The 22552-nt window shown below is 36.2% G+C and overlaps 1 protein-coding gene across 1 annotated transcript in view; it reads left to right on the top strand.

The window, feature by feature from the left end:
* Window positions 1-22266, top strand: part of LOC132097825 (inositol 1,4,5-trisphosphate receptor type 3-like) — a 28286-nt gene extending 6020 nt beyond the window's left edge. The window contains exons 7-58 of the mRNA XM_059503773.1: window positions 173-256; window positions 484-630; window positions 965-1060; window positions 1151-1189; window positions 1352-1491; window positions 1616-1715; window positions 2339-2499; window positions 2655-2796; window positions 2880-3041; window positions 3165-3337; window positions 3998-4117; window positions 4194-4382; window positions 4694-4945; window positions 5664-5808; window positions 5896-6040; window positions 6140-6333; window positions 6413-6533; window positions 6980-7034; window positions 7136-7301; window positions 7578-7754; window positions 7833-7910; window positions 11120-11239; window positions 11352-11474; window positions 11567-11767; window positions 12078-12329; window positions 12538-12663; window positions 12739-12864; window positions 13536-13656; window positions 13811-13992; window positions 14216-14364; window positions 14520-14628; window positions 15065-15152; window positions 15291-15466; window positions 15555-15717; window positions 15892-16034; window positions 16331-16531; window positions 16861-16971; window positions 17062-17157; window positions 17237-17338; window positions 17599-17685; window positions 17788-17865; window positions 18035-18227; window positions 18323-18445; window positions 18595-18767; window positions 18837-19001; window positions 19412-19601; window positions 19726-19809; window positions 19897-20018; window positions 20105-20270; window positions 20832-20992; window positions 21300-21461; window positions 21578-22266. Coding sequence (XP_059359756.1) covers window positions 173-256; window positions 484-630; window positions 965-1060; window positions 1151-1189; window positions 1352-1491; window positions 1616-1715; window positions 2339-2499; window positions 2655-2796; window positions 2880-3041; window positions 3165-3337; window positions 3998-4117; window positions 4194-4382; window positions 4694-4945; window positions 5664-5808; window positions 5896-6040; window positions 6140-6333; window positions 6413-6533; window positions 6980-7034; window positions 7136-7301; window positions 7578-7754; window positions 7833-7910; window positions 11120-11239; window positions 11352-11474; window positions 11567-11767; window positions 12078-12329; window positions 12538-12663; window positions 12739-12864; window positions 13536-13656; window positions 13811-13992; window positions 14216-14364; window positions 14520-14628; window positions 15065-15152; window positions 15291-15466; window positions 15555-15717; window positions 15892-16034; window positions 16331-16531; window positions 16861-16971; window positions 17062-17157; window positions 17237-17338; window positions 17599-17685; window positions 17788-17865; window positions 18035-18227; window positions 18323-18445; window positions 18595-18767; window positions 18837-19001; window positions 19412-19601; window positions 19726-19809; window positions 19897-20018; window positions 20105-20270; window positions 20832-20992; window positions 21300-21461; window positions 21578-21700 — 7302 coding nt within the window. The 3' untranslated portion in view covers window positions 21701-22266. The remainder of the gene's footprint in view (window positions 1-172; window positions 257-483; window positions 631-964; window positions 1061-1150; window positions 1190-1351; window positions 1492-1615; window positions 1716-2338; window positions 2500-2654; window positions 2797-2879; window positions 3042-3164; window positions 3338-3997; window positions 4118-4193; window positions 4383-4693; window positions 4946-5663; window positions 5809-5895; window positions 6041-6139; window positions 6334-6412; window positions 6534-6979; window positions 7035-7135; window positions 7302-7577; window positions 7755-7832; window positions 7911-11119; window positions 11240-11351; window positions 11475-11566; window positions 11768-12077; window positions 12330-12537; window positions 12664-12738; window positions 12865-13535; window positions 13657-13810; window positions 13993-14215; window positions 14365-14519; window positions 14629-15064; window positions 15153-15290; window positions 15467-15554; window positions 15718-15891; window positions 16035-16330; window positions 16532-16860; window positions 16972-17061; window positions 17158-17236; window positions 17339-17598; window positions 17686-17787; window positions 17866-18034; window positions 18228-18322; window positions 18446-18594; window positions 18768-18836; window positions 19002-19411; window positions 19602-19725; window positions 19810-19896; window positions 20019-20104; window positions 20271-20831; window positions 20993-21299; window positions 21462-21577) is intronic.
* Window positions 22267-22552: the final 286 nt, after the last annotated feature.

Here is a 22552-nt window from a genome sequence, read left to right as displayed (position 1 = left end):
TACTTGTGGCTTAACTTGAGACTGTGAACTAGTTGTTGCCATTTCTCCAAAACGTACATGTTTTCTGAGATTAGTAATGGTTGTGTGAAGAAAAGTCTGCAAAAAAAAAAAAAAAGCTTAAGTGAGTGCTGTGTGCCACTGTCTTTTAATAATGTAAGACTGCCCCCTACAGATCAATTCAGTCAACAGCAACACCAGCTGGAAGATCAGTCTGTTTATGATGTTCAGTGACCATAAAGATGAAGTCCTTAAGGGAGTAAGTGCAACGAGCACATGCAAAAGTCATTATGACAAACATCTGCTGTAGTTCGTACCAACAAATATATGCTGTTATTTTGCTGTTTTTAAAATGAATGCTAAGCCGTATTTCATGTTTTCAGCTTTTGCATACACCATAACCACAGTTTCAAACCAGTTTTATGATATATATATATCCAAACCCAAGCCAGTTATGTCGATATCTCATATGCTTTTCATGCATAGGGAGATGTGGTGAGGCTTTTCCATGCAGAACAGGAGAAGTTTCTGACCTGTGATGAGTACAAGTCTAAGCTGCATGTGTTCCTGCGCACAACTCTGCGTCAGTCCGCTACTTCAGCCACCAGCTCTAATGCATTATGGGAGGTTGAGGTAAGAGCCTCCTCATAGATTGATTTAGCAGATTTCCTGCTAAATCCTGGTAGGATTTAGATTCAGTTGTGTGTGGGACTATGTCCTCAAACAAGCCAAATGAATTTGTATTGCAATTAAAAATGTATTCTAAATTATTAGCTGTTTTTCAGTTTAATTTATATATTATATCATGTAGTATTTTTAGAAGCCTGTTACCTGATTCTTTTTATATGATGTGAAGAGATTAATTGATCAATTTAAACTTTTAAGGATACATTTTTAAGGTCATTTTTCCTATTTGGAGGCAGAAAGGTGCCTCCATAGTGTCATGATGTTTGCTTGTTGGTTGTAGGTGGTTCACCATGATCCGTGCCGGGGAGGAGCAGGACATTGGAACAGCCTGTACCGATTCAAACACTTGGCCACGGGAAACTATCTTGCTGCTGAAGTAAAGCCCTCCGGATTTATAGTAATCTCATATACTGTATGGTTTGATTATATTAGAAGGATTTATTTACATGATTTATTTGTGTTGCAGGAGAACCCAGGTTATAAAGAAAACAGCAATGATATAGAGGTAGGTTAAAAGGACATGTTCTGTTCTTTCTGGTAGACATCTCACTGTATGAGACTTAGATCATGATTTTAAAAATTGCATGCAAATTGACTGTTATATAGACTGTTCCTATCTTATGTGTTCTCCTTTTCTCTCAAAAAGTCACTTGTATTTTGTCTGTAGGTGGATAGTAGCCGTATCAAGAGAAGCCTAGGAGAGAGGATCAAATACAAGCTAGTTGCAGTGCCTCATGGGAATGACATCGCCTCTTTGTTTGAGCTGGACCCCACCACACTGCAGAAAACTGATTCATTTGTGCCTCGGTATTCAATTCTATGCTTTACTCTCTCTCTGTTTGTTTTGCTGCATTCTGTGGGATAAATTAATTTTGATTGAGAACTTGATTTAAGGATTCCTGCATATATTCATCTTCTCAATGTCCAACAGAAATTCTTATGTCCGATTCCGTCACCTGTGCACAAACACTTGGATCCAAAGCACCAACATTCCTATCGACATTGATGAAGAGAGGCCTATCCGATTAATGGTGAAGAACTTTCTCTGTACAGTCTGTCTAACCCTCACTTCTTAATGCTGAGAATTCTGAATATATTTACGTCTGAAACATTTAATTCAGACTTCACTTAATTTTGTACCAGGTAAATTTAAAACATAAGTTGTATGTTTTACGGCAGAATTCATTCATTTATTTACTCTGCATTTGCTAAGTGTTGCATATCAAATAATTTTATAATTTTCATTCATTCAAAATAATTGAATGAATTTCATTACACTACCGTTCAAAAGTTTGTGCTCTGTAATATTTTAAAAATGTTTTTGAAAGAAATTTCTTATGCCAAGTTAAAAAATTTTTTGTAACCTTACAGTAAAAATAATACTTTTGTGAAATATATTACTACAATTTTAATAAATTTTTTGTTTTGGTATATCTATCTTAACGTAATATTTTGTTCTTTTCTTTTCTTATATTTATTTTTATGTAATTTATACCCGTCATGGCAAAGCTGAATTTATTTATTTGTTTGTGGAAATTAGACATTTATTCATCAAGATTCTTTGATGATAGAACACTCAAAGAACTGCTTTTATTTCTATATATATTTATTTGTTCCTTTTCTTTCTCCTCTATTCCTCCTTTTCTTCTGCTAGCTGGGCACCTGCCCCACCAAAGAGGACAAGGAAGCCTTTGCCATTGTCTCTGTGCCGGTCATGGAGATTAGAGATCTAGACTTTGCAAATGATGCCAGCCTCATGTTGAGCACCGTAGTCGACAAGTTCACCTCCGGTTTCCTCAGTCCTAATGACAGAAGGTAGAGTTGACACGAAACACAAGCACCAAAGCAGAGTCTAAGTCTAAAGGTTTTGGGCCCTAAATAGCTGTTTTTTTCACTTTGTAAATATTTGTAAAGTAAACCTATTTTAGAATATATTATGTCAGAGCTTCATGCACCCTTTCTATGCACAGGTATGCCATTAAACTGCTGGAGGATGTGGTTTTCTTTGTCGTCGATCAGTTGAACAATGGCCAGCCAGTCCTGGAGGTGACCATGAACAGGCCCAACCGAGAGAGACAGAAACTTATGAGAGAGCAGAACATTCTCAAACAGGTCAATTGGCAAATGATGGTGTTGTCTACAGCTGAAACATTATTGTTGGTGAATGATCTACTGAATTATCTATTTCTGCTTAGATATTTGGGATCATTAAAGGCCCGTTTAAACAGAGGGGCACTGATCCGCCTCTGCTGACGTTGGAAGAGCTGTCTGACCAGAAATACACCCCTTATCAATACATGCTCAGACTGTGCTACAGGGTGCTGCGTCATTCACAAGAAGACTACCGTAAGAATCAGGTACTCCAATCCATACTAACACAGGTGCACAAGAATGGTCAATTGTATGAATGGCATTCAGACTTCCTGTCACACTAGAAAGAGCCACAAGACAGCATTCAAAGATGGGGATTTGTCTTACAGGAACACATAGCCAAGCAGTTTGGAATGATGCAGTCTCAGATCGGCTATGATATTCTGGCTGAGGACACCATCACAGCCCTGCTACACAACAACCGCAAACTGCTGGAGAAACACATCACTAAAACCGAGGTGGAGACTTTCGTCAGTCTGGTTCGAAAGAACAGGGAGCCCAGGTAAGATTAGGATATCAATTTAAAAATTGTGATTTATAGGATCTGAAAAAGTAGTGGAAATGAATTAGTGCTGTCAAACGATTCATCGCATCCAAAATAAAAGTTTTTGTTTACTTGATATGTGTGTGTGTACTGTGCATATTTATTATGTTTGTGTAAAGACACACACGTACACATATATAAAAAAAAAATGTACATGTATTAATTTGTATACATTTATATTGATATAAATTATATTAGATATAATATATAAATGTAACATATTTCTCTTAAATATATACATACATGTGTGTGTATTTATATATACAGTACATAATAAATATACACAGTACACACACATTATGTAAACAAAAACTTTTATTTTGGATGCGAATAATCGTTTGACAGCACTGAAATTAATAAAGTTTTTAAAGTTCTAAACATTTGTTTTGCTAGGGTTAAAAATGCTAATTTTGAGTATAATTTCAATGAAAAAAATTAAATTAGCTGGAAAGGTCATATAAAGTAATTGCTCAAAATGTTTGGTAATTAATTTATTGGTAAATTTTGAAGCTCCTCCATTATTTTTAGGTTTTCCTTCTTTTTTTCTTTTTTTGTCTGTAGCTTATAACACGCCTGTGTCTGTAAATGTCTATTCTATGTTTATGTATTGATTTGCAGGTTTCTAGACTATCTATCGGACTTGTGTGTGTCCAATAATGTAGCGATCCCAGTAACCCAAGAGCTGATCTGTAAATGTGTGCTGGATGCCAAAAACCAGGATATTCTCATGAAAACTGAGTAAGTTTACAAAAAATTGCGTAGTGTGTCTGTCTTGGGTTATGTGCTCATGCGAGCTCTGTCTGTGTTTGTGAAGGCGGCGAGCCGCAAAAGACACACAGCACACCTCGGAGTATTTAGAAGAGTTTGGAGAGGAGGATGAAGTTTGGCTGATCTGGTCTGATAAGGAGAAGGAGAATAAGACCCATGAGAAGAGCATTCGACAGCTTGCCCAGGAGGCCCGACAAGGGAATGTGCTTGACGAAAATGTGCTGACATATTACAGGTAATGAAAAGGAGAAATAACCAGGCCTGTCAGTTGATTAAACCCTTTGTTAAACTATTATCACAAATGGCATGGTGCAATAATTAAATAATCGATGTGTGCTGTCAGTTTAACATGGTAATGTAGTACAGTCAGCTTAATAGACTTATAGCTGATTTTACTAAATGAACATGTTAAATTGACAGCAGATTATTTCACTATTTTATTTTTGCTGGCAATAATACTTAAAAAAAAAATCTATTTACAACTGCACGAATATATATATATATATATATATATATATATATATGTATATGTATGTTTTTTTTCAGGTACCAGCTCAAACTGTTTGCACGAATGTGTTTTGATCGCCAGTATCTGGCCATAGATGAGATCTCAAAGCAGCTGGATGTGGAGCTGATTTCCCTCTGCATGATGGATGAGACTCTTCCCTTTGACCTGCGGGCGTCTTTCTGTAGACTCATGTTACATGCACACGTCGACCGTGACCCTCAGGAGCTTGTGACGCCCATCAAGTTTGCTCGTTTGTGGACCGAGATCCCCACTTCTATCAGCATCAAAGAGTGTGTTCATATACCCAGACAATAACCTTATATGACTTAATAAAGCATTTTTAAAGCATACTTTATTACACTATTATTCAAAAGTTTGGTGTTGGTAAGATTTTCTTAGTTTTTTTTATTCACCCAAACTGCATATATGTGACCCTGGACCACAAAACCTTAAGTGTCTTAAGTGTCAAGTGTTAAGTGTTTGAGATTTATACATCATAACATCATCACAACATAAGCTTTCTATTGGTGTATTGTTTATTAGGATATGACAAAATTTGGCCGAGATACAACTATTTGAAAATCTGGAATCTGAGGATGCAAAAAAAAAAATCTAAATACTGAGAAATTCACCTTTAAAGTTGTCCAAATGAATCCTTAGCAATGCATATTACTAATCAAAAATTAAATGTTGATATATTTACTGTCTGAAATTTATTTATCTTCATGGAACATGATTTTTACTTAATATCCTAATGATTTTTGGCATAGAAAGGAAAATCTATAATTTTGACCCATACAATGTATTTTTGGCCATTGCTACAAATATTTATCAATGTGATGGCAAAGCTGAATGTTTAGCAGTCATCTAATTTGCTGAATAAATATATTAATTTATTTTGAAAATAAAAACCTTTTCAAAGATTTTGAAAGAAACTTTTTTTTAAATAGCAGTATGCAATCACTGTTTAAAAAATGAAAGGTGTAATTACACTGTTTTCTGTTGTAGTTATGACTCTCACTTGGACAATTCACGAGACAATAAAAAGAACAAGTTTGCCAATACAATGGCTTTTATGGAGGAGTACCTCAACAATGTTCTCATCGATGACCTGCCTTTTGCCAATGAGGAGAAAAACAAGCTTACATATGAGGTACAGTTATATATTAAAACATGTAAATGTTAACACTAATATTCCTAAATGACTTTCACATATTTGCTTTATTTACATTGTGTGTAGGTGGTAAGCTTGGCGAGACATCTCATCTACTTTGGGTTCTACAGTTTTTTTGAGCTTCTGAGGTTGACTCGCACCCTCCTGGGAATCATAGACTGCACTCCGAGTAATGCTAACATCAGTCCAGTGTTTAGTGATGATGGCAGTGGTTAGTATTCAAAAACTAGATTACAGACTGAATGACACAACTAAACGTCCTAGAGTCCCAGTGTCCAAAATGGCCAATTAAAATGTTTCTTCTTACTAGGTAAGAATGTTAAACGATCCATTCATGGCATGGGACAGATGATGTCCACCATGGTGCTAAACCGCAAGCCATCCCAGTTCCCCGGCCCTGGTCGCCCTGGTGCTCCAGACAGCCAGGCTGGCAGTAAAGATAGCATTGACACACAGGACATCACTGTCATGGACACAAAACTGAAGATCCTGGAGATATTACAGGTAGATGCTGTTGAAGATGGCAACAGCTTTACGCTCTCAGTGCTGGCAATATCTAAAAAAACCTAATGGTTTTGTGCAGTTCATCCTCAGTGTACGTCTGGACTATCGGATTTCCTTCATGCTCTCCGTCTTCAAGAAGGAGTTTGTGGAAGTCTATCCTATGGGTGATGCAGATGCAACGCATCATACGGAGCATGAGGGTAATGATGTTTAGATAAATAGTCAACTCTTGTAAGTGTCACGACCTGACTACTAATCAAATAACATTTATAATATTAATAGAATCAAACATTTACTACTAATCTACTAATCCCTGTACTCTTGTTTTCATTTTTGTGTTTGTCTCAGAGCCTCGTTCTGGTGAGAGTGGCAATGTTTCATCATTACTTGATTCTTAAAATTAATTCCAGAAAGGTGTAGTGTGTAATTTTGTTTTGTTCACTAAATATGCTCAATATGCAAAACAACTATTAGTAAGTCATTATTACATGGAAAAACCTGTTTGATTTCTGCAGTTCCATTTGATGCCTCTAGTGGCTCAGAAATTACACACTTCAACTTTAATGGATGTCCATTTTAAATCTAATTAAATTTAGGTTTGAGTTTGTTTTCTGATTGTACATTTATGTATTAATATTTTAAACAGCTTCCATCAACCTCCAGCACATTGGAGAGCAGGCAGAGGCCATGTTTGGGATTGGGTATGTCAATGAACAATTAATTCTATTTCCACATGACTGTTCATCATGTGTGTCACCCTTGTGCTGTGTGACCTCTCTTTGACTTTACCCTGACCGTAAAGGAAAGGAAACAGCATTCTGGAAGTGGACGATGAAGGGGGACGAATGTTTCTGCGTGTTCTGATCCACCTCATCATGCATGACTACCCTCCGCTGATTTCCGGGGCCTTACAGTTGCTCTTCAAGCACTTCAGTCAAAGACAAGAAGTCCTCCACACCTTTAAACAGGTAAAACGTACAGCCCATTTAAACATATACAAACAACTTGCTTTTATTGATAAAAAGGTGTGTCTAGACAGCTCCAGGTAATACCATTCTGCAGGAAAATCACATCCCTAGATTTGCAAAATGGGCTGACAATACAATTGACATTTTACTTCTCATTTGCATGCAGCAAATCACAGTTCCTGTGGCACAAAATGAAAAAGTACTGGTGGTTAAAATGCAAACCCTTTGGTAAAGATCAAAATCAGATCTTCATCCTGCTTTGTTTGTTCCCCTCAGGTCCAGCTTCTCATTTCAACTCAGGATGTGGACAACTACAAACACATAAAACAAGATCTGGATCTTCTGCGCACCATGGTGGAGAAATCTGAGCTTTGGGTCATAAAAAAAAGTAGCTCTGGGGGAGATGGGAAGAAAGACAAGAAAGACAAAAAAGACAAAAAAGAGGCTGCGCCTGTGAGTCATGCATGTGGGATTATGTATAACAGGATAATTAGGTGAAAGAAGCTTATTTTTATTTGCCTTTTCATGCAGGCATCTCCACAGGAGGAGACCGATACAAAGAAACAGAATGTTGAAAAGAGCAATGAAAGCTACCAGAATGTCAAAGAGGTGAAGTTCTTAGTGTATTTGTCTGTTGATCAATGATATATTAGATTAATTACAGTGGGTTCTAAAAGTCTGAGAAAGTATATTGCACTACTGTTCCAAAAATTGGGGACAGATTTTTGAAAATAAATTAATACTTTTATTCAGCAAGAATTGATAAATGTAAATTTTAAAGTTTCACAATAATACTGTATTTTTTGCCTAAACATTAAAATATCTTACTGACCTCAAACATTTGAACAGCATATTATGATAACTAAAGTTATTACTTTTTTTGTATGCACATATATGCAGCTTTTTTATTTTATTTATTTTTATTTTATTTATTTAACCTTTATTTTTCCAGGAAGGTCCCATTGAGATTAAAAGAAATCTCTTCTTCCAGGGAGTCCTGGCCAAGATGGCCGTATTAAAGTTTCGCATAATTACAAAACGCATAAAACAAATTCTAAACAGACAAGGTAAATACAAAAACATTAATCAAATGTCACCAAATTAATTAAAACAGCCACACACTTCATTCATTTTACATCGCAATATATTTTTAAACACATTCAAAGAAGGAATTCTTTCTAGTTGAGCAATAATTTGAAATTCATTCCACAGCCAAGGAGCAGAGTAGGAGAAAGCTGATTGTCCATATTCTGAGTGTATCCTAGCTACTTCTAATTTAATGCCAATCGATGATCTAGTGCTATAGTTCTTTTTATACAGTCATAAAAGCCTAGTAATGTAATTTGGCAGCATACCCAGCAATGCCTTTACTGTAAATACTAATAAATGTGATTTCCTTCTTTGATGTAAGGAGGTCCAGCCTACACGGTTATATAACAAACAATGATGTGTACGTGAACAAGCATTTGTTATAAAATGCAACGCAGCATGATAAATGCAATCTAATCTTTTTAATAAATATACAGAAGCATGCATATAAATAGTATCACCATAATCTAAAATGGGTAAAAAATTACTATGAATAATTTTCTTTCTAGCTCCAAAGGAAAAAAAAAATTTTTGCCGAAAGAGAAAGTCCAATCTTGGTTTTTAGTCTTTTTACTAAGTAATCAATATGAACATCAAATGCCAACTTCTTGTCTATCCATATTCCCAGATATTTGTATGTTGTTACTCTCTCTATATGCACGTCATCAACAGTAAGAATAGACGGGGCAGTGATCATGGAACGACTACGTGAAAAAACAATGTACTTAGTTTTATTCCCATTTAAAATTAATTTTAATTGGAGTAAATTACGCTAAAAAGTATTAAAAGAATCCTGTAAAATTTCAATAGCTTGTGAAAGAGAGGCTGCAGCTGAATAAATTATTGTATCGTCAGCATAAAAATGTAACTTTGCGGATTTTATTCCCTGCCCTAATTCATTTATAAAAATAGAAAAAAGAAGTGGTGCCAGTAAAGAACCTTGCGGGACACCCTTCTCAACTGTTAATACGGATGAAACATAATTATCTATAGCAACACATTGCGTTCGATCAAATAAATAATTTTTAAACCAACTCAAGGCCGAGTTACAGAGGCCTATACTTTTAAGCCCAGGTATAAACTAACTGTAAGTCACTATTATACACATCATGCAAAAAGCTTGTTCATTAAAATGTTTGAACTGTCGTTTAAATATAAATCTGGGTGAACTCTTAGGCAACTTAAAATTTCTCACACAAGATATTGCACAATGATCGCTAAGGTCATTACAAAAAACTCCTATCGCAGAAAAAACATGAGGTATATTAGTTAAAATAATATCAATCAAAGATGATTTGCTCATACTCTTTCCACTTAGACGAGTTGGTGAACTTATCAATTGTTCCAAACACAAGGAGTTACATATGTCCTTAAATGAATCCGATGACTGAGACAACCAGTCCCATTTTCAATCTCCCATTAAAACTAAATCAAAGTTAGACCAACTGTGCAACATATCTGTAAGCAATGAAATTGCCTCACTTGAAGCTGAAGGTGGGCGGTAACAACTGACCACCATCATGTCAGACCCATTAGGTAAAAAAATTTTAATAGCTAAAAGTTCAAAACATTTTAAAATACTAACTGACTCGGTACAAATACAATTCATATTTACTTTAGTATAAATTGAAACCCCTCCTCCTTTTTTGCTACGATCTGCTCTAAAAATATTATAACCATTAATATGCACCATATCATCTGTAATTGATTTTTTCAGCCAAGTCTCTGTGAGAATTATGATATCAGCATTGGTCAAATCTGCCCAGATTTGAACTGCGTCCAACTTATTTACCAAACTTCTCACATTAAGATGGAAAAATCGTATACCATTACTTGATTTTAGTTCCTCTGGTGTTTGAAGCTGAGCCAACTCTGGGCCTGGTTTGGGATGAATGTTACCTGAAAGCAGTAGCAAAAGCACAAACCACTTTCTCTTCGCCGTCACGCCGCAGCTCGGACTGTTGCCGCTGCAAATAGATGTAGCATAATGGGTCAGTTTTCCATTTCCTCTGACCAAAAGGCAAAACAACCTTTGTGGTGGATCACCAATCCAAACGGGCCATAAAGAGGAAAATTCAAAGCCTCTCAGCGACACAGCCAAATCTCTGGTTCGTTCTCCAGCGGTCTCAGCACTTGATACCCACAGACACAGCCCAGGTGTGTGACCCTCGTGACCAACAGACGAAATTTCATCCACACCAACCATGAACGGCTCCCCGATCCGCTCCGTAGTGGCTTCATTACGCGAAACCCATAGACATGGCGCAGGTGCAGGTGCGCGTCCCTCCCGTTCAACAGCGAAAGAAATAAAATTAAGTGACATAAACACAACACTAGTAATTTTAGTAATGTTCAAAACGACTTCAAAAATGATTTAAAAGACTAACAAACTAACACAAAACCTATACGTGTGGCCATCTTGGAAAAGTGAGCATCATTTAGTGTTCCTGTAGCTCAATTGGTAGAGCATTGCTTTATCAAGCGCATGGTTGGGGGTTCAATTCCCCGGGAACACATGATAGGTAACAATTGATAGCTGGAATGCACTGTAAGTCGCTTTGGATAAAAAGCGTCTGCTAAATGCATAAATTTAATTCAATTTAATTTAATTTATTTTGTGTTTTTTATACATTGTGCAGTATATATAAATGTGTAAAGATGGATGGAAGCTTGGTAAATGAACGAACCATGATTTTTTGCAATAATGAAATCTTTTCTCTGATCTCCAGATTTTAGAGCGTTTGAATAAGATGTGCAGTTCAGGTGTATTTAAGAAACAACAAAGGCTATTGAAGAACATGGGTGCCCACAAAGTTATGCTTGACCTGTTGCAGATCTCCTATGATCGGGTTTGTGGTCTTTTTCTTTTTTTTTTAGGCAGATAAAATCTGTGGTCTATGTGAAGTATGGTCTTGGCCTTGTCCCTCACTAAATGCGTGATTTTTTTTTTTCTTTTAACAGAATGACACAAAAATGCAGGAAATCATCAAGTACACGCACCTGTTCTTACAGAAGTTCTGCACAGGGAATCTGGAGAACCAAAACCTCCTCCATAAACACCTCAACCTCTTTCTCACACCTGGGGTGAGTGCAAAGCATGGCGCTTAAAATAGCCTAAGATGCTTATCGTGCTTTCATTGTGTTCTCTTTTCTGGTTTTTGTTTTGTCTTTCTCAGCTCCTAGAGGCAGAAACAATGCAGCACATTTTCAGTAATAATTACCAGCTCTGTTCTGAGATCAGCGAGTCTGTGCTGCATCATTTCATCCATTGCCTGGCCACACATGGCCGCCACATTCAGTACCTCAACTTTCTGCACACCATCATTAAGGCAGAGGGGAAATATGTGAAGAAATGTCAAGACATGATCATGACTGAGGTTTGTTATTGTGATCGAAAATAGAGTAACCTTGCGTTATTGAACATCATGTATTCCTTTTAACCATTTATAATCATTTTAAGAAGTTGTATATAACTACTTTAATATAAATTTTTTTGAGGGGATATATTTGTTTGGTGTAATGTTGATGTTTTTTGATATTCTATTAATATTTAATGATGTTGTTTTGAGATTTTTTGCATTGTATTATTGGTAATTTTTCAAGGAAATGTTCATTCAGTTGATGGTATATAGTGTACAAGACATCAGCATGACCTGTGTCAGATGACATCCTTTTTTTCACCCTTAGCTCACAAGTGCGGGTGATGACGTGGTCGTCTTCTACAATGATGGCACATCGTTTGACACCATGGTGGAACTGATGACACAGTCTAGGGAAGGGGTGAAGGACGACAGCCCTCTACGGTACCATATTTCTCTGGTAGAGCTGCTGGCTGCATGTGCGGAGGGCAAAAACGTCTACACAGAGATCAAGTGCACATCTCTGCTGCCCCTGGAGGACATGGTGAAAGTAATCACCCATGAAGACTGTATCACAGAGGTAATAAGATGATGGTAGACATTAAATGAAAATGCTTATGTTTCTTTTTTTTTCCACTTATCCTGAATAATATTATCTTCAGCCTTCAAATATTTGTTTGTTACAAGAGCCAGTTAATGGATTAAAGTACACGATCATCTATAGCATGAACATGTTTGGGGGGAAAACGAAAAGCCAGGAATTTAGGAATCTCCTCTGTGTCATGCAGGTGAAAATTGCATATGTAAACTTTGTGAACCACTGCTATGTAGACACAGAAGTGGAGATGAAAGAGATCTACACCAGCAACCACATCTGGAAGCTGTTTGACAGCTTCACTGTAGATATGGCTAGGGTAAGTCTACTGATGCTAGGTAAGATGTGCATAAGAATAAAGAGTTCCATTAATTTGGTTTAGTTGGAATTCCAGGTGTGCTCCAACCGCGAGAAACGCATGTCAGACCCTGTACTGGAGAAGTATGTGATTCAAGTGGTTTTAGACACTATAAATGCCTTCTTCAGCTCTCCCTTCTCAGAGAACAGCACAAGCACAGAGGTGAGGCATCATATTTATTATTACGATTCACCATTTGATTATTTATCATATTTGTGGCACAATAGTCATATTTCTGGTCTCTGCCACATCAGCCTTTATTCATTGTGATTTACTACAGATTTTTACACATTTTTGCAGAAGTTTCTAAAGCATTTTAGAGTTTTCTAGAGTTTTAGTCAAAGGAATTGCCAAAAAATTCAGCACTATTCATGTTTAATTAGAATTCACTAGTTCCAGGTAAATAAACCTGGAAAAAGTTTAGAGAAGTTTTTTTGGTTTTGAAAGATGTTCTTTTATTGGAACAAAATTACAGTAATTTTGTGAAATATTATTACAGTTTAAAAACAAAGTTTTTTTTAATGAAATGTAAATCATTACTCCAGTGTCACATGATCCTTCAGAAATCTTTCAAAAATGCTGATTTGGTGCTCAAGAAACATGTATTATTATCAGTGTTTAATACAGTTGTGTTGCTTAATATTTTTGATGAACAAAGTTCAAAATAACAGCATTTATTTAAAAAAGAAATTTGCAACAATTTAAAAGCCTTTACTTTTACTTTTGATCAATTTAATGCCATTGCTGAATAAAAGTATTAAGTTAAAATTCACATTTAATTCTCCAGGTTTCTCTTTCTCCCATTCATTTTCTCTTTCTTTTGTCTCATTCAGGCTCATCACAGCATTGTTAAGCATCTGATGCAGTCTACTATGCGTCTGTTAGATAGTCCCTGGCTACAGCCACAACAAAAAGTCCAAGTTGAGGCCTGCATCCGAACTCTGGCAGTGACAAGTAGGTCAACTTGCTTTTTAAGAGAGTAGACAAATTCTAAGGTATACAAAAAGAAAAAAAATATTTTACAGGCCTTAAATGTGGCAGGAGTTTCAGTTCTCCTATATAGTAAAGGTTTTTGGAGGGTGACCAGACATCTTATTTGTTCCCACAGCTAAGAGTCGCTCCATCCCTCTGCCGGTAGAGTTGGAGGCTCATGTCAATATGATGTTGAGTCACATTAATGCCCTCACAGTGTCTCGCACCGGCCAGATCAACAAAACTCTGGCACGCCTCACACGGCCTACTGCTCCCACCAACCCCTGGGACTACAAAAACATCATTGAGAAACTACAGGTGCCTATGTACATTTGTGCCTACTTAATCTCATTTTAGATTTTGGAACCAAGTGATTCCAAAATAAATTATTATACAAAAAACAAAAAGTGTTTGTCAAAAGTGCTGTGACTGTAATGCATATGACACAATACAGACTTAACTAGTTTGTCCGAGTCATATTTCTATCAATAATAATGAATACTGTAAATGTAGTGTATTAATGTTTCTGTAACACTGTTAGGATATCATTAACACACTGGAGGAGCGTGTGACGCCGTTGGTTAACGCAGAGCTGTCAGTGCTGGTGGATGTGCTGCACCAGCCCGAGCTGTTGTTCTTGGAAGGCACGGATGCTCGATCACGCTGTGAATCAGGAGGCTTCATATCTAAGTGAGTCACTTCTGTCTAAACTGGGACTTCTACCATACAGCTTTTAGCATGCATTTTGTGGCTAAATCAAATAAACACAGAATTTATGCTGCATAATTCTGTATTACTATTTGTGAGGGTGCGTCATCATCACCTTACTCTTTAACTTTGTGCAGACTGATTCAGCACACAAAGGCTCTTATGAATTCAGATGAGAAGCTCTGCATCAAAGTGCTCAGAACTTTACAGGAAATGCTCATTCGGGATTTGGACTTTGATGAGAAGGTGAGATTTAGATTATAATATTAATAATATCACCATGTAAACAAACAATTTCTCATACAAATATAAATTATCAAAATACAATTTTAACTAGATTATGTAAAAAAACAAATCTTTTAATACATTTTAATCATCTTTCTAAAAAAAAAAAATCTTAGTTTAACTTAATATTCTAAAAGCATATTCACTCATGAGAATTGCATAACCTGCAGTTTATATTTTGTTTTTACAAGTTAAGGATTGAGTTGAAATGATTTTACAGTGTGTCATAGATGCTGTGGACAGTTGTATTTAACCTAGAATGTTGCTTGGAGTTATTCCTAGAGTAAAAATAAACTTATTTTAATGCCAAACGTTTTTATTTTTTGGGTGGGTTAGTTTGAGCTCTGTAGTCGTTGTAATTGATTTAATTTAACAATAAAAGTGCTGTCTTTTGCAGGGCTTTGCCTTAAGAAAGGTATTGCTCCAAAACTACCTCTATACCAACAAAAAGAACATCAAAGCAGAGCTTGTTGAACAAGGAGGAGGTAATTTTTAAGTTACTGATGAAAAATCACACAAAAAGAGTGTTTGATTTTGACTGGTTTTGTTATTGCTGGCCGGATCAGCACAAAACATTCTTTGTGGATGTCTTGTGAAATCTTGGGGTGTGTGTGTATGTGCAGGTGGAGAAGGAGAGAGAGACTGGCTGGCAGTTGCAGCGATACAGTGTCGTCTGGACAAAGAAGGTGGCACCAAACTCTTCATAGACCTCATTACCAGCACTAAGAACGAGAAGATCTTTCAAGAGAGCATTCAGCTCGCCATCTGTCTGATGGAAGGAGGCAACACGGAGATCCAGGTGGGAAAGTATAGCTTTAGTCATAAATATTTTTATATTTGCAAGAACAAGCACTCATTATATATAAATTGGTTCCGTATTTTAACAGAACTCCTTCTACAAACTCATGATGGGAGACAACAAGTCAGAGAAGTTTTTTAAAGTACTAAATGACCGCATGAGGAACGCACAGCTGGACATCAAATCCACTATCTCCGTCAATGTGGGGGAAATGAGCAATAAAGCCAAAGATGACAAAGATATGGAGACAGGTCATTTAAAAAAAGTTTATGAAGTGCAACATGTGAGGAAAGGGTTGAAATTATTATTAAGTTTAGAAAGTTATGCTACTGTACATCTTATATATTTACTATACATTTTTAATAAATGAAACTATTGAAACTACATTCATTGCTAACTCTGACAATGGTTTCCTATCGCTGCAGGGCCTTCCTTTGGCCAACCTGAGCAGCCACCTCAACCTGAGCAGCAGGAAGTAGATACAGAAATGGGCCCCTCGGTCACCATCATGAAACCTATTTTGCGCTTTTTACAGCTGCTCTGTGAGAACCACAATCAGGATCTTCAGGTCTGAACAACCTCAGATTAACAATCTTCTTAGGATCAACTATGATGCATGTCATCTAGCATGCTTTGAGAATGATCAGGCTTTCTTAAAAAGGTCTTAAACAGAGCAACGTATTCCTCAGTATTTTTGTCTTTTTTTCCAATACAGATATCTAAAAAGTCTTAAATCTAGATAAATTTATTGGCGATGCAAGTTACAGAGAATAGAAGACTTCATATGAGAAATTGAACTAAATTATACTTTATTGCAGTATTTATCTACATTTCATTTAATAAGTTCCATGTTCTTTGCCCTAGAATTTTCTTCGCTGTCAGAGCAATAAAGCAAATTATAATCTGGTTTGTGAGACGCTTCAGTTTCTGGACATCATGTGCGGTAGCACGACAGGAGGGCTTGGTCTGCTGGGCCTTTACATCAATGAGAACAACGTAGAGCTGATTACACAGACCCTGGAGACCCTCACAGAGTACTGCCAAGGACCATGTCAAGAGAACCAGGTGAGATTGTCAATTACTAATACTGGTATTATTTTAAATTAATAAATTTTTCTACATAGATGCTACAGCTGAGAATTTACTTTAAGTACTAAATGAATACTTAGGGGATTCAGAAATAGTGAATCAGAACACGCCAGATTCAGAAAGAGCTTCACTCACCAATTATTATCAAGCACACAAGTTGATGTTTGTTATAAAAATAAAGTTTTTCCTTTTGAAATAATTTTTGCTGACAGAGACAAATTACCGGTAACTGGCATATCTTGTTTTTTAATTTCAGTTAAAAAAAGTAATTCATGAAATTTTAATTGATTTATGTCTGTCTCAAGACATGCATTGTCTCTCACGAGTGCAACGGCATTGACATCATCACAGCTTTGATTCTGAATGACATCAGTCCTCTCTGTCGTTACCGTATGGAGCTGGTGCTGCAGCTCAAGGTAGGATACAGTTCTGACACAAACACAGAACTCTACTTTAATCATAAATCATGTTCATCATTATTTCTAACAATGTGTGACTATTGTCAGGACAACGCCTCTAAGCTCTTGCTCGCTTTGATGGAGAGTCGTCATGACAGTGAGAATGCAGAGAGGATCCTGTTTAACCTTCGACCCCGGGAACTGGTCAGTTTTGCTGCGTCTTGTGCATTATGAGTAACAATAGTATTTTAACATTACTTAGTAGTGTATTGTATGTCTTCAGGTTGAGGTGATAAAAAAGGCTTACCATCAAGAGACTGAAAATGAGGAGGGAGAGGTTTTACCACGGGAAGTTGGACACAACATCTACATCCTGGCATTACAGGTGGACTAAATATATTCTGTTGTATTTGGAGAATTGTTTTTTTATGATTACTAATGATTATTTTTTTTGTCCAATACCTGATATGTAGAGACTATTTTTAATTGTTCTAAATGGATTTTATCACAACAATCAAACAACAACTAATAGAATGCAACAATGAAAACATAATACATGTTGGAATTGTCATTATTTTAAATTATTGCTGTCAGTTTGGTGGTAAAGACCTTAAAGGTTTTTTTTTTTTTTTTTTTTTTTTGCAGCTTGCCCGGCACAACAAAATGCTCCTCACACTGCTTAAACCCCAAAAGAAAACAATAGAGGAAGGAGAGGAAAGCATCTCTTCTATGGTAACTTCAGTATTTTACTTTTAGGACTAGGGGCAAATTTTCAATATTTCCTAGAACATGCATACCGTATGTAATACATCACATTTTCTGTTTTTTTTACAGCTCACCTTAAACAAACAGCAGGAGGAGCAACAGGAGGATCCATTAGAGTACTATGACCGTCAAACAGCTCAGATTGAGGTAATAAAAAAGATCTCTTTGTGTGTTGTAATCTATGCTCTTATTATAATTTCAGCACTACTGATGGCTCCAGACAAAATATAAAATTAATGTTGTGGGTAATGTGAATACAATTAATTTGTGATTATGAGAAGCTGTGAAGTAATTTCCGTTGGTATGTGACATGCAGATTGTGCGGGAGGACCGTAGCATGGAGCAGATAGTGTTTCCTGTTCACCCCATCTGTGAGTTCCTGACGGAGGAGTCAAAGGTCCGTGTGTTTACCACCACAGAGCAGGACGAGCAGGGCAGCAAGGTCACACACTTCTTCGATCAGACCTCTTTCTTGCACAATGAAATGGAATGGCAGAAAAAACTTCGAAGTATGTATTGGGCTTGTGGTGCTGTGGCTTAGTGAGTTCAAACTGCTACAAATATGTCCTTAACCCAGGTTTATTGTGATGTTTGTGTGTTTTAGGCATGCCAGTGCTGTATTGGTTCTCTCGTCGAATGTCTCTCTGGGGCACCATATCATTCAATCTGGCTGTGTTTGTCAATCTAATCATCGCTTTGTTCTACCCACATGACTCTGGTCACTCTGGTATGTTTATGTGTGCATTATCTGTTGGTAACTTGAGTGTAATAAATTCAGCATTTACCATTAATTTCAAAGCACACAAATATGTACCAACAGTTGGCTTTCTAAATAAGCTTTTACATGTAATTTTTAACAGGCTCTCGTTCTTCCAGGTAGCATAGACACTCCGTTGCTTCTTATGCTGTTCTGGTGTTTTGCTGGATTAGCTGTTTTGGGCCTGTTATCCAAGCGCTATGGGTTCCAGTCCCTCACTGTCGCCATCACCCTGCGCTGCATCTATCACTTTGGCATCGGGCCAACTCTTATCCTCCTGGGGGCTCTCAATGTAAGTCTGACATATGTTTGCTTAAATAAAAAGGAATGGATTTAATTTAACGTTTCTCTTTTTAACCAGCTGCTCAATAAGATAGTGTTTGTGGTGAGCTTTGTCGGAAACAACGGCACCTTCATCATGGGCTATAAAGCCATGGTGATGGATGTGGAGTTCCTGTACCATTTGGCCTATGTGTTGACCAGCACGCTGGGGCTTTTTGTCCACGAGCTCTTCTACAGCATATTGGTGGGTGTTAAAAATGTTTTATTCAAAAATAAATAAATAAAAAATGTATACTTTAATTCAGCAAGGATGCATTAAATTGATCAAAATGTTACATAGCTGTAAAACATGCTGTTATTTTGAAACTTCGATAAATAAAAAAATTAAACCATTTTTTATGGTTTACACCCAAATATTAAGCAGTACAACTGTTGAATACAAAATTCTATATTTTTAATAATCTGGTATTAATTATTTCAGCTTTGGCAGCACAGGAATAAATCAGATTTTAATATATATATATATATATATATATATATATATATATATATATATATATATAAATGAAATGAGAAAATGTGACATGATTCTGTATGACTAAAAGACATAAATATTCTGCTAATCATTTCTCACTTCTCTTTTACCTCCTTCAGCTTTTTGATCTGATCTACCGCGAGGAGACGCTCTTTAATGTCATCAAGAGTGTGACACGTAATGGCCGCTCTATTCTCCTCACTGCTGTCTTGGCCATCATCCTGGTCTACCTTTTCTCCATCGTGGGCTTTCTCTTCCTCAGGAATGACTTTATCATGGAAGTAGACCATCTTGATATTCCAGATTCAGGTAAATTGCATACACCCGTGTCACAAGGCCATAGTTTTTTGCAGAAAGGCATCAAACTCTGCATTCATGATAAATTTGAATAACAACATATCCACAGGCTTAATGGCATTTCTTGTCCTATAAGCAGGTACAGATAACTCTATGAGCAGCTGCAGTGCTGATGGAGTGGAGTGCATAGAGGAAACTGGGTTGGTTGCACCATCAGAAGGTGTGTTTGGCTTTAAAGACAATATTTTATATTACTGTACTTGCATCTGAACTCAGCTGTGACCAAATTTTTTGAATGTCTTTGCAGAAGAAGAGGACAACACAGAGAGAGCATGTGACACTCTACTAATGTGTATCGTTACGGTGCTGAATCATGGGCTGAGGAATGGAGGAGGGGTGGGAGATGTACTGCGCAAACCCTCTAAGAATGTATGGAGACTCAAAACCATATAGGAATGTTCGCTTATATGAATACAAAAGTTAACCAAACTGATACAATGTTGTTCAACTTACAGGAGCCCTTGTTCCCTGCTCGTGTGGTGTATGACCTTCTCTTCTACTTTATTGTCATCATCATCGTTCTCAACTTGATTTTTGGTGTGATTATTGACACCTTTGCTGACCTGCGTAGTGAAAAACAAAAGAAAGAGGAGATACTGAAGACTACCTGTTTTATTTGTGGTACAAATTGGATTTAAATTATATTTTATATATAAATGTTTATTGCTGTGATGGAAAAGCTGAATTTTCAGCAGCCATTATTTATTGTCTTCAGTGCCACATAATTCGTCAGAAATCACTTTAACATGCTGATTTGCTGCCTAAAAAAAACATATATTTTTAATATCAGTCTTGAAAACAGTTATGCTGCTTAATGTTGCGGTAACTTTTTTATAGATCGAAAGTATAAAAGGCTTTTATTTGAAATACATTCATTTTGTAACCATATTAATGTACTTTATTTACTGTCACTTTTGAATTTGAATAAGCATTGATATTATTTTTCACAATTAAGCACTTTTTCCCACAATATTTACTGCAATGCAAAATCAAAAAGACACAATTTTAACATTCCTTTAATATAGGCTTTATTTTATTTTTGCAAAATATAATTTCTTAATTTATTTGTTGAGGGTGAAATATGACCCTAGTATTTCTTCACAGGCTAGGCTTTATGACAGTCAAATACAAATCATTAGAGAACATTACAGAAAGAATTGATCTATATTCATATTTCGACAGGGCTCGAGAGGGACAAGTTTGATAATAAGACTGTATCATTCGAGGAACACATTAAATTTGAGCATAACATCTGGCACTACCTCTATTTCATTGTGCTGGTACGGGAAAAAAACAAGACCGATTACACTGGCCCAGAGAGCTATGTGGCCCATATGATAAAGGTAAATTAATAAAAATGAAAAATTCCATTTTTTTTGATACTGGACACATTCTATATATTAACAGCAATTACCAATGTTATTTCCAATGTATTATTTCTATGCTTTTATATTATTTATCAATACTTTGAATAGGTTTTTTGTTTTTTTGAATAAATATTTAGTTATTTAGTTATTTCCCTGTCATTTTTATTGTTATTATTACTATTATTTTTTTATATTTAGATTTTGCTTTAATTTATTTCATTCATTCTTGCTTCACCTTGCAATGGGTTTTGATTCAGTCTTCTTAATTGTCGCCTCTTGTTAGAATAAGAACCTGGATTGGTTCCCACGTATGCAGGCCATGTCTCTGGTTGTAACTGAGGGAGATGGAGAACAGAATGAGATGAGGAACCTGCAGGATCGTCTCACCTCCACCATGAATGTGGTCACACAGCTCACAAGCCAGTTAACAGAGCTGAAAGAACAGGTACATTTATCAATGTCAGCACTGTTTGTCCAGCATTAATAATGTTGGTACATCACAATGAATGAATGTCTCAAATTTTAGATTCTAAAATAACGGTTGTGTATTTTTTCATTTAGATGACCGAGCAGAGGAAGAGAAGGCAGAGGATGGGTTTTGTGGATGTTCAGTCTGGCTCAAACCCTGGGATGCCTATGCCTCCTAGTGCTGCCGGAGGAAATCTTCAGGTCATCAAGACCTAATTTTTCCAGCTAACCTTGCGTTGACTTTATAGAAGCAATAATGTAATCCTGATGCTGGTGTACTTCCCACTGTGGAAAAGTTGCGTTCAGCAGATAGAAAGATTGGATCTACACTCCCACAAAAGCACTACCGACTAAATTTTTATTCTTTGAGGGGCCTTTGATTACCTGAATGATTTTATTATGCACAAATTTTATATATTTAAAGCATGTATTTGTTTTATTTTTCTGAGCTGTTTTTGGTTAAGATATTTGAAAGCTTCTTTTCAAAACTCTTGTCGGATGCATGGTTAAATGTAGCATTACTGTAAGTAAAGGTGATGTGTTTTAGATATAATGTTAGTTTGTTTTAATGTGCCCTGATGAGTTTGTACATGTTGTATTTTTAAGGATAGTCATGAAGCACTGGCTTGATTTGATTGTGAGATTATTTGGGAAACATGAAGGAGAATATCAACACCAGTCTTATGATGAACTAGAAGATGCTAACATGTCACTAAAGTCGAGTCTGGGTAGTATAAATGGCATAATATATAGAAGTGTGTTTAAAGTTCATACAGCTTTAATTTGATAAGTCAAATTGGCTAAAAATGAATCAAAAGAACAATTTTTGCTCAGGAAACTAACATGTTCCTTATTTGGATTAGATTATCTTTTTATAAAAATACACAGTCTTAAGTGAGGACATGCTGATCATGGTTTTAATATACATAATGCATGTAGATCTATGAATGTGTCTATGTAATTATTTATTGTGCGACCTGGACTAAGTTGTAAGTCAGTTGCAATTTTATGGCCACAAAAAGAATGCTGGAACATACTTATATTTTGGCTTCGTTAATAACAGCTGGT

Source organism: Carassius carassius, chromosome 21, assembly GCF_963082965.1.
Source record: "Carassius carassius chromosome 21, fCarCar2.1, whole genome shotgun sequence".
NCBI classification, from domain to species: Eukaryota; Metazoa; Chordata; class Actinopteri; order Cypriniformes; family Cyprinidae; genus Carassius; species Carassius carassius.
This window is presented reverse-complemented; position numbering and strand designations above follow the sequence as displayed.